The sequence below is a fragment of the Pelecanus crispus genome, chromosome W (assembly GCF_030463565.1).
Source record: "Pelecanus crispus isolate bPelCri1 chromosome W, bPelCri1.pri, whole genome shotgun sequence".
NCBI lineage: Eukaryota > Metazoa > Chordata > Aves > Pelecaniformes > Pelecanidae > Pelecanus > Pelecanus crispus.
This window is the reverse complement of record NC_134675.1, coordinates 10,925,478-10,937,689: the sequence shown is the minus strand read 5'-3', so window position 1 is coordinate 10,937,689 and position 12,212 is coordinate 10,925,478. Positions and strand designations below refer to the sequence as shown.

The following is a 12,212-nucleotide window of genomic DNA, read 5'->3' as shown; positions in this document are numbered from 1 at the left end:
CCCTGCAGAGGGACCTGGACAGGCTGGCTTGATGGGCCGAGGCCAACTGTATGAGGTTTAACAAGGCCAAGTGCCGGGTCCTGCACTTGGGTCACAACAACCCCATGCAACGCTACAGGCTTGGGGAAGAGTGGCTGGAAAGCTGCCAGGCTGAAAAGGACCTGGGGGTGTTGGTTTACAGCTGGCTGAACATGAGCCAGCAGTGTGCCCAGGTGGCCAAGAAGGCCAACAGCATCCTGGCTTGTATCAGGAATAGTGAGGCCAGCAGGAGCAGGGAGGTAATTGTCCCCCTGTACTCGGCGCTGGTGAGGCCGCACCTGGAATACTGTGTCCAGTTTTGGGCCCCTCAATACAAGAAAGACATTGAGGTGCTGGAGCGTGTCCAGAGAAGGGCAACGAAGCTGGTGAAGGGTCTAGAGCACAGGTCTTATGAGGAGCGGCTGAGGGAACTGGGGTTGTTTAGCCTGGAGAAGAGGAGGCTGAGGAGAGACCTTATCGCTCTCTACAACTACCTGAAAGGAGGTTGTAGTGAGGTGGGTGTTGGCCTCTTCTCCCAAGTAGTTAGCGATAGGACGAGAGGAAATGGCCTCAAGCTGTGCCAGGGGAGGTTCAGATTGGATATTAGGAAAAATTTCTTTATGATAGGGATTGTCAAGCATTGGAACAGACTGCCCAGGGAAGTGGTTGAGTCACCATCCCTGGAGGTATTTGAAAGACATGTAGCCATGGTGCTTAGGGACATGGTTTAGTGGTGGTTTTGGCAGTGCTAGGTTAACAGTTGGACTGGATGATCTTAAAGTTCTTTTCCAACCTAAACGATTCTGTGATATGTCTGAATTCTATGATATAATGATTAGCCTCTTAATCCCTGTAGAACTTCTCATTTTGTTACATGTAGTTGCATACAACTGCTGGTACTCATTTGGAAAACAGCCAGGACTGGACAAGCCAGTCTGCTTTGAAAATGTCTTAAGAGAATGAACAACTTTGACTTTTGCTGTTTAGCATTAAGTATTCAATCTATCATTATACTTTACTGGTCCAACAAATTCAATATCCAAATAATCATGTAAAAACACACACATTTCTACTGAAGCTCTCTACATACTTGTGCTTTCATAAAATTCTAAATAATATTTAAAATTTAAAAGTAATTTTAGTGAAATTATTTTTTCTTAAACAGTGGTGATTTATGCTGATGCTTGCTTACCTCATTGTCTGACTCCACAAGCACTTGATCATATTCACTAAGAGCTACTAGGAACATGATAGATGTGACATTTTCAAAGCAATGTATCCATTTTCTTCTTTCCGATCGTTGGCCTCCTACATCCACCATTCTGCAAAATTAACAATGACCACATCAACTCCACAAATACCTTAGCAGATAAACATACAATCACATATGGAACACGGAATTCAAGAATTTAGTTGTAAACACAATTTGGTTTGTTTTTCTTAAAAATTTTACCATTCGTATTGAAGACTAATGGAATGTGTTATAAGTAAACAGGTTATCATATTTGCTTTTTAGTGTGATGTGCTTTCTGAATTTTAATTATTATGGGTCTCAAAGCCCTCAAATTTCTGATATTCAAAACTCTCATGATTCTGAGCCACAATTCTAGAATGCATGCCCTGTATATTCAGCAGAAACACATGTCCACAGAATGAAGTTGGTGGCCTGCCTTTCTCCCAAGAAATTACCAGAGTCAAAATTCCAGACTTGTCAAGGCTGCCTAATTTTAAGAGTATAAATAGAATACAATCTGTATTTACTAAAGTTGCTAATAGTCAAAATAAAAACTCAAATTTGCTGGCAGATTGTACGCCAAATTCATTATGGGTCTCAATGTAACTAGACACTCGGGTGTCTAACTTGAAATTGTAATTGCATAGTTATTCTTTAAGCATTTTTATTTGCACTCAAAATGAGCTGTGGGGAAAATTATTTGTAGGAGTGGTATTAAACTTACAAAATGTCACTTCTCTCTAAAAATCAAGTACAGAAGTGGTATCTTTACATTTCATAATTTATTATTCATAATAAAACTGATATACTTATTTTATTGAAAAACGACTTCCAGTTTTTCTATCAATAATAACTACCTTCAGAAAAAGACAAGTCTGTTTGTCTCTCATCGTTTTGACATCTTTAACAACAGCCACTAATCATATATGGATAAAAACATGAAAATAAAATGAACAAGCTCAAATTTTAAAAACATTGAATAATTTGTACTTTTAACCAATATCCTATACATGGTATCACTAATGTAAAAGGAAACAAAAGAAACAAAGCAAATGAGTGTTAATCTTTTTTTCTACCTGAAAATGATGCTTTGTAAGTCAAATGGATATTCAATGATCCCTGTTGTTGGGACTCGAACTCTAAGCACATCTTGCTGAGTTGGCAGATAGGCCGAATCTGCTATGCGGTCCAAGTCGTTAAGATAACTATAGAAGGGAAGAAACAACAGAAATGCAAGACAGTGATACCAACATCCCACTGAGGAAAAGAGAAAGGAAGACTTGGGAAAAGAAATGGGGTGTGGGATAGGAAGAAGTGCAACAGAAAAAAGAGCAATATCAACATAAAAGAGGGAAGGAAATATAAAGGAGTGCTCTTTTCTCCCTTCCTGGTCATTTTCATAGCTTCAAGTAAATTCTACAAAAGGACAGCATGATTATTGTTGTTTTCATATAAATTTGCTTGGCTTTCACATGTTGAAACACCAACAATTCAAAATTTTCAGTTATTCAATTTTGGTTAATTTAAAGACAAATAATATGATAAAATGTGTAAGAAATATAAGAAATATAAGACTATAATCTTATCTGAAACTATAACATATGTCTTGATAATTACTCCGCAATGTCTACAAAGGATAGATAAACATGAATCTCCCAAGTGATAGTGAACTATCAGTTTTAATAGAACTATCAGTAACTGAATTATCAGTTTCAAAATGGTAGGAGGATAAATGGCAGTCTTTGGAGATAAAAAAAAAAACCAAACCCACACTGACAGATTAAAAAACTCTCCACCTGAAATTCCTGCATTCAGACTGAAACTTCTGATCAAGTTAATAAGCCTGCAGTACATGAAATACATCCCAGTCAGCAAATAATCTGAAACTGCAATAAAATTGCTTGTAAGGGCTTGTTAACTACAACACACAACTCTACTCCTATTGCTTAATGGTGGTTTTCAAGTATAAAGCAGCAGTGCACTGGAGGTTTTAATTAACTTTCATAACAGATGCTTCAAAAAAAGAGGGATAATATACCAAAGTGTGATAGCCTGTTTGGGTTCAGGAGTTGCACATTTCATGAATTCAGTGCACCAGGCAGCTTGGGCTCTCCCCAGGGTAGATGTCTGGGAAAAAGACTGCTGCCGGAAATTAAGTTTTTGTGTATTTGATTATTTCCAAGCACAAGAATGACCTAGTTGGTCAGAGTTAGCTACTGGTAAAATAACCTAAGGCTGCCCTGATTCATTCCAGGGGAGGGTAGCAATGTAATCCTTGCAATTTATCTAATCATTAAGTATCACTAAGCTCTGAATGTATTCTTTTCTTCATAGTTATTATTCAAGGTGTTCTTTTTAAAATAGATCCACACAAGGAATAATTAGACTACTAGATACTCTGAATGTTTTGTTATGCAATAGTGAAAGTAAGTTGTTATGAACAATGACAGAAACAAAGCGATTTGAGTTCTACTTTACAGCAAAAATACAGAAGAATTAATTTAACTCTGGGAGGCAGCCAAAAATATTATCAAATTTTCCTCACTATGATTCTATTCATGAAAGACTAAGCTCATAGCAAATGCTGAATGTGAGAATATTACACATATTCAGAAAGATATATTGAACCATATATCTCAGAAAAATTTTCATATTCAAAAGTTACTACTCTGAAAATATTTTCTCAGAACCCTGACTAGTTTCTGCCAATAGGAAAAAGGGCTTGAAAATCTGAGCATTTCATCTGCCCTTAGTTGTTTTACACAAAAAGCAGAATGGATAAGCTGATCATCAATTTGCTGGGGGGGGCGGAAATCCATAACAAATCCATAACCACCACAATAGGAAATCTAAAGAGATGCTGAAACACTAATTGGCCTCTTTTTCCCTCCCACCCCACCAAAAACATTGGTTTTGTTTTGTGACTTCATTTTGGAAAAAAAAGAAGGGTACAAAGAAGCACTGTGGATCATTACAGGCTATAGTGGTATTCATGAAAGCAAGAGAGTGTTAAGAGAATAAATTTGTAGGTGACCCATTCACATACAATTGCTTGTTGCATTCCTTTGGAAAGCCTCAGCTGTAGTCTCCAATATGTGAACTTGGTTACTGTACCTCTGCACCATGAGCATAGTGGACATACTACTAAGATATGCAGTAGTGCACATCTGACTTTTTTAGAAAGATGATAATTTAAAGGGACATTATTAAATAGTCACATCTCATTTGTGTTACTGGAAACTATTTAAAGAGCAGATGGGGATTTTTCTGTCCTAGCACAAAACACTGATGTGATTAAGTTCCATAAGCACTAATTTATCCTTTAAAATTACTTCTTTTCCTCATCCTCCTTCAGTTCTGCTCAAGTTCTGTTCTTACACATGTAAAAACCAGAAAACTTCTTACTCATTTCACCAGTAGCACCTTCTAGAGGCTATACAGAATCCTTACACAACCTCACAGAGTCCTATTTCCTTCCCTAGATATCTTCACTTATGTCGTGGTTTAACCCCAGCCGGCAACTAAGCACCATACTGCTGCTCGCTCACTCCCCACCACAGTGGGAGGGGGGAGAGAATCAGAAGGGTAAAAGTAAGAAAACTTGTGGGTTGAGATAAGAACAGTTTAATAATTGAAATAAAATAATAATGATAATTATAATAGAGAGGAACAAAACCCAGGAAAAACAAGTGATGCAACTAACTGCTCACCAACTGCCAACCGATGCCCAGCCAGTCCCCGAGCAGCGATCCCTACTCCCCAGACAACTCCCCCCAGTTTATATACTGAGGATGACGTCATATGGTATGGGTATGGAATATCCCTCTGGCCAGTTTGGATCAGCTGTCCTGGCTATGCTCCCTCCCAGCTTCTTGTGCACCTCCTTGCTGGCAGAGTATGGGAAGCTGAAACATCCTTGACTAGTGTAAGCACTGCTTAGCAACAACTAAAACATCAGTGTCTTATCACATTATTCTCATGCTAAATCCAAAACACAGCACTATACCAGCTACTAGGAAGAAAATTAACTCTATCCCAGTGGAAACCAGGACAACTTAACAGATCAAAGGATGTAGGGCTCTCTACAAGGTCTCTTAACTTATGCATTCAAACCCAGAATCATGGAAACAGCGTCAAAAACAGTAAGAGTACCTCACAGAAAAATTCACATAGTATGCACAAAATCCTTTAAGAAAAATCTGTGTCACTAACAAATCACAACTGAATCTATAGTGCAACAAAAGCAATTTAGAATACATCCTGCAATTTTTGTTTTTGAATAATGGCAACACTTAGCCCCTAACACTTTTCCTTTTCGCTAACTTAAAACTTAATGAATAAATATATCACTGTATTCATGAAAATAGACTAATAGTTTTCTGTTGCACAACCTTACTTTTCAGTCTTTTACTAGTTTTATATTCCTGCCATGAGCATACAGACAATATTCAATTAATTGTTTTAAAATAAAAAGAGCTTTTTCCACTATACTGGGTCTGGCTGGGATGGAGTTAACTTTCTTCATAGCAGCTGGTATGGTGCTGTGTTTTAGATTTGTGACCAAAACAGCACTGATAACACACTAATGTTCTAGCTATTGCTGAACAGTGCTTGCGCAGCATCAAAGACTTCTCTCTCCCTCACTCTGCCTCCCCAGGGAGTAGGCTGGGGGTGGGTGAGAGATTGGGAGGGGACACAGCCAGGACAGCTGACCCAAATCGACCAAAGGGATATTCCATGTCATATAACATCACGCTCAGCAATAAAAACTGGGGGTTTGGTCTTTTCCAAGGTAGCCATTGCTTGGAGACTGGCTGTGCATTGGTCTGCTTGTGGGAGATGGTGAGTGAATGCCTTTGCATCACTTGTGGGTTTTCGCCCCTTACTCTTTCCTTCACTTATTAAAGTGTCTTTATCTCAACCCAAAAGTTTTCTCACTTCTGCTCTTCCGATTCTCTCCCCCATCCCTCTGAAGAAGAAGTGAGTGAGCAGCTAGGTGGGTGCTTAGTTGCTGGCTGGGGTCAACCCACCACATCCACTTAAATTTTTGTTTAGTTTTGTTTTGGTTTTTTTAACAGAGACATTTGTGTAGAAGAATTACTTGGGCTGGAATTCAGATTTTAATGCAATTTGTACATTCTTGCTCTGAAGCAAAGGAATAGAGATTTATTTTAACTTTCTTCTTACAACCATATTTTATGTTATTTAATTCCACACTTTTGCAGGAGATTAGCCACACTTCCTGTTACCATATTAGTAGATATAACTTTCCATTCTTCTATCAACTTAGAGGGAATTAAACGTGTTTCTGAAAATCAGACTGAAAGCTTTGCCTGCATCAGCAACACAAAATTCCTTTCAAGATACTCTAAAATCAAGAAAATCTCTTTATATTTCTCTTTAAAACGCATGTCCCCTCTGATACAAAATAACATAATTAATTAAAAAAATATATCATCATTGGGTGAGCGTGTGTATCATCGGGATTGACATCAGGGTCTTTCTGCTCTACTGCACCCACTGCTTTGTACCACATCTGAATATATTGCAATATAGCAGAAATTAATTATTTCTCTTTAGTCATGTACAATCTTCCCAAAATGCCAGTGGAACAAATCAACACACTTATGCTCAATATCATTATAATGACTTTTGTATTAACTGCATAACAGTATACTTTTATGCCTCTAGAACTGCATACACAAAGCCAAGACATTTTCCATTAGGAGGGATGGGGTGATGGTTTGATTTTTTTTTTAAATAACTTACTTATTGGGTTGACAGAATATTTCAAAATGCTGAGCAGGAATATGGAAAGTGTAAATGAACAGAAGTGAATATTTACATAAAAAGGAAAAGGCAACTGGAATGCCATTATTATTTAAAAACACACTACCAGAACACACAATTTTCAAACATCATTATTATAACTGTTACAGTAACACAGAGCATTTAGAATTTCATTTATTTAGAACAGAACAGAATAGAATAGTTCCAGTTGGAAGGGACCTACAACGATCATCTAGTCCAACTGCCTGACCAATTCAGGACTGACCAAAAGTTAAAGCATGTTATTAAGGGCATTGGAACAGGCTGCCCAGAGAGGTGGTGGAGTCACCATCCCTGGAAGTGTTCAAAAAACGGGTAGATGTGGCACTTTGGGACATGGTTTAGTCTAGTCTACCCTTGATTGGTTTAGTGTGGACTTGGTAGTGTAGGTTAATAGTTGGACTGGATGATCTTAAAGGTCTTTTCCAACCTAAACGATTCTATGATTGTCCAAATGCCTCTTAAACACTGACAGGCATGGGGCATTGACCACCTCTCTAGGAAGCCTGTTCCAGTGTTTGACCACCCTCTCGGTAAAGAAATGCTTCCTAGTCTGAACCTGCCAAGGCAGCTTTGAGCCATTCCAACACGTCTTGTCACTGGATACCAGGGAGAAGAGATCAGCATCTCCTTCTCCACTTCCCCTCCTCAGGAAGCTGTAGAGAGCAATGAGGTTGCCCCTCAGCCTCCTTTTCTCCAGACTAGACATACAGAGAGTCCTTAGCCACTCCTCATAGGACACGCCTTCCAGCCTTTCCACCAGCTTTGTTGCCCTCCTCTGGACACATTCAAGGACCTTAACAGCCTTTTTAAATTGTGGGGCCCAGAACTGCAAATAATACTCAAGGTGAGGCTGCACCTTTGATAATCCTTTGATAAAGGGTTTATCATAGTTTTGGTTTATGATAGTTTATAAGTATTTATTGTTGCAGTGAATTATATTAAAGGCTTCTTCATATCAAAAGGGTTGGATCAATGCGTTGAGTGGATCAGCTGGTGGTGTAAACGTTTCTGAGTTCATTAAGAGAGTGTGAATGTCTCTCTGAGTTAGCCAGACCAGCATGGGAGGAGTGTATACCTGGCTCAGCCCAATATAGAGTATAAGAATTGAACAAGTAACAAAAGAATTTTGAGGAGAGCAACAGGCTTGAGTTGGTTTCAATCCATGTATTCCTTCCTGGCACCTGAAGATGCCCAGCATCATGACAGTGAGCATATTATAGAGAACAGTAATGGGAATCACATTGGTATTGACTCTGGCACAAGAAGCAACTTTAAATAAGAACATCAAAACATCAAACACCTTTTCCAACTGCAACTCCACTCCACTCGAGCTGCTTCTCACTGCACTTTTTTCCAAAAGTCACAGTCCATCCCTATCTGCTAGCTTTTGTGCTTGTGCAATGTCTCCATAACCTATTGCTGTGAAAAAGATTTGGAATAGCAAAGAAACACTAAGGAAATTGTTCAACTTAAGTCAGCTTCTTTGACTGATACAGACTGGGGTGTGGGAAATTCAGAACCTCCAGCAGAAAGCAGGATGGAGTTACCTCTTCCACTGGTTTATCTACAACCAGAAGAGGACTTGTGAAGACATTTAATATATAAGACACCCAACAACAAGATACGGCTACATGAAATGACTTGAGAGTCTCTGAATTCAGCTGCTCTGGATGAAGAGTGAAAGTGAATACTATCAGAAAAAGAAGATTTTTATTTATTTCTTTGTATAATTACTTATTAAAGACCCAATTCACCATGGCTGTTAAGCACTCATCTACTGCAGTTATAATCAAACTATTGACAAAAACATAGCTCGTGGGCAAACAAATCATCGAATCATAGAATCATAGAATCATTTGGGTTGGAAAAGACCTTTAAGATCATCCAGTCCAACCATTAACCTAACACTACCAAGTCCACCACTAAACCAATTAAGGGTAGAGTCATAATTTCATGTTTCCTGGCTTGGTGGCTGGATTAATTATAATGAAAGTAAAAACTAGGAATCATTAAGATTGGAAAGGACCTCTAAGATCATCAGTCCAACTGTCAACCCAACACCATGCCTACTAAACCATGTCACAAAGTGCCACGTCTACATTTTTTTGAACACTTCCAGGGATGGTGACTCCACCACCTCTCTGGGCAGCCTGTTCCAATGCTTGACCCCTATTTCTATGAAGAAATTTTTCCTAATATCCAATCTAAACCACCCCTGGCGCAGCTTGAGCCCATTTCCTCTCGTCCTATCACTAACTACTTGGGAGAAGAGACCAACACCCACCTCACTACAACCTCCTTTCAGGTAGTTGTAGAGAGCGATAAGGTCTCCCCTCAGCCTCCTCTTCTCTAGGCTAAACAACCCCAGTTCCCTCAGCCACTCCTCATAAGACTTGTGCTCAAGACCCTTCAGAAGCTTCGTTGCACTTCTCTTGACACGCTCCAGCACCTCAATGTGCTTCTTGTACTGAGGGGCCCAAAACTGGACACAGTATTCCAGGTGCGGCCTCACCAGCGCCGAGTACGGGGGACAATTACCTCCCTGCACCTGCTGGCCACATGTCCTGGTTTCGGCTGGGATAGAGTCAATTTTCTTCCTAGCAGTAGGCATAGTGCTGTGTTTTGGATTTAGTAGGAGAAGAATGCTGATAACACACTGATGTTTTTAGTTGTTGCTGAGTACTGCTTATGCCAGTCAAGGACTTTTCAGCTTCCCATGCTCTGCCAGGCGCACAAGAAACTGGGAGGGGGCACAGCCAGAATAGTTGATCCAAACTGACCAAAGGGCTATTCCATACCATATGACGTCATGCTCAGTATATAAACTGGGGGGGGTTGGCCGGGGAGCAGCGACCGCTGCTCGGGAACTGTCTGGGTATCGGTCGTCAGGTGGTGAGCAATTGCATTGTGCATCACTTGCTTTGTATATTATTATTATTATCATTATATTGTTATTATTATTATTTTACTTTATTTTATTTCAATTATTAAACTGTTCTTATCTCAACCCAGGAGTGTTTCTCACTCTTACTCCTCCGATTCTCTCCCCCATCCCATCGGGGTAGGGGGAGTGAGCGAGCGGCTGCGTGGTACTGAGTTGCTGGCTGGGACTAAACCACGACAGTCCTTTTTGGCGCCCAATGTGGGGCACGAAGGGTTTGAGATAAGAACAGATTAACTAGAGTGTATTAAGGAATCTGTTAACAGTTGCCGGTCATGATATTAGTTCATCTGATCTGTACCATGTTGTTTTCTTGGCTGTGCATGTTAAAGCTTGGTGTTGGTCTGTGCATTGCGCTATGCTCTGTAGTGATTAAGGATGTTTTGATTGGGAGGTTCCTTATCAAAATCCTGACCTTGAGCATGGTTTTGTATCTGGGTTTTATACACAAGTCATTACTGTACTTCGGGTACCACCTCATGGAGAGAGTTAGCAATTATACTTTTCCCTCGGAGACGTTTGTTGTGGAGGAACTACAGAATGGCACCTTCATTACCTTATTCTATAATGCTTCCTCCCTCATTACAGAAAGTTTTCAGTATTTTGAACATCCCTGGGCAGTTAAGATACTTCTATTGATACTTCTTGGGAATATTGTTTTGGTTTTGACAAAGGTTAGTAAGCAATTTAAGAATATCATCCAGAGATCTGCCCCAAGGCTGGAGAGTTATGAGTGGCAGGGTGTGTGGGATCGTATGCGCAAGTACCTAGGGCAGTGGGCACCTCCCGTGTTTTGGAACTTCACCCCTGAACAAGTGCAGAATCCTGAAGAACTAGTAAAGTATGTGGAAGAAGTATGTTCTCACCCTGGCAACTCCAAAGAGACACAACTCATTGCAACATGCTAGGGACTGGCCCATGCTTATAGAGCCCTGTTCAACACTATTCAGTACCCTCAAGGGAAAGAGAGGGTCTCTGGATCTGATGACAAAACAACAGGCACTGTGGCTACTCCAACCACAGCCATGAGCACTGTGGCTACTCCAACCACAGCCACAAGCACTGCAGCTACTCCAACACCCACCACAGGCACTGCGGCTACTCCAACACCCACCACAGGTACTGCAGCCACTCCAACCCCAGTGGCAGGCACTGCGGCTAAACCAGAGAACCAACCTGCGCCGGTATCAGTTGCCCCTATACAGAAGAAAAAATACACGAGGAAATCAGTTCATTTAGTAAGGGATGAAGATGAACCAGGGCCATCACGAGAACCAGAGGAGGAAGAACCCATAAATGAGACGGTGACCACCCGATCCCTATCCCTGAGTGAGCTGCGAGATATGCGAAAAGATTTTGGTCGTCATCCAGGCGAGCACATCATCACCTGGCTGCTCCGATGCTGGGATAACGGGGCCAGTAGCCTGGATTTAGAGGGTAGGGAAGCCAAGCAGCTGGGATCCCTTTCCAGGGAAGGGGGCATTGACAAAGCAATTGGAAAAGGGGCAAAACCGCTCAGCCTCTGGAGGCGACTTCTGTCAAGCGTGAAGGAAAGGTATCCCTTCAAGGAGGATGTTTTATACCGCCCAAGCAAATGGACCACCGTAGAGAAAGGTATCCAGTACCTGAGGGAATTAGGCGTGCTGGAGGTGATTTACAGTGACCTGAATGATGAGCGGTTAACCAAAGACCCAGGTGAAGTCAGGTGCACACAATCCATGTGGCGGAAGGTGGTACGGAGCGCACCAGCATCGTATTCCAACTCGTTGGCAATAGAAGCCTGGAAAGACGACGAGGCACCAACGGTGGATGAAGTGGCTAGACAACTCCGGGACTACGAAGAAAAGCTCTCTTCCTCCCTACGGGCCTGTGTCTCGGCTGTGGAAAAACTGTCTGAAAAAATGTGCCAAGAGTTCCAACAACTCAGAGAGGATCTGTCCTACTCCCCACCTGCACAGACCAGTGTCTCAGGCATTAGGAGTCAACGTCCCTATGCTCAAGAGAGAGGATATAGAGGATACACGCCACGGGGCACCCTGTGGTTTTACCTGCGTGATTATGGAGAGGACATGAGAAAGTGGGATGGAAAACCCACCTCAACCTTAGAGGCACGGGTGCGTGAGTTGCAAGGAAAAACTATTACAAAAGGCGGTTCTCCCAGGAAAATTGCAGCTCCAGTTTCCAGTG

General features: G+C 41.1%; 1 protein-coding gene across 1 annotated transcript in view; it reads right to left on the bottom strand.

The window, feature by feature from the left end:
* Nucleotides 1-12,212, bottom strand: part of LOC142596551 (guanine nucleotide-binding protein G(q) subunit alpha) — a 165,502-nt gene that overhangs the window by 31,426 nt on the left and 121,864 nt on the right. The window contains exons 4-5 of the mRNA XM_075725738.1: nucleotides 2,329-2,457; nucleotides 1,211-1,340 (exon numbers count right to left, since the gene is read on the bottom strand). Of these exons, the coding sequence (XP_075581853.1) occupies nucleotides 1,211-1,340; nucleotides 2,329-2,457 (259 nt within the window). The remainder of the gene's footprint in view (nucleotides 1-1,210; nucleotides 1,341-2,328; nucleotides 2,458-12,212) is intronic.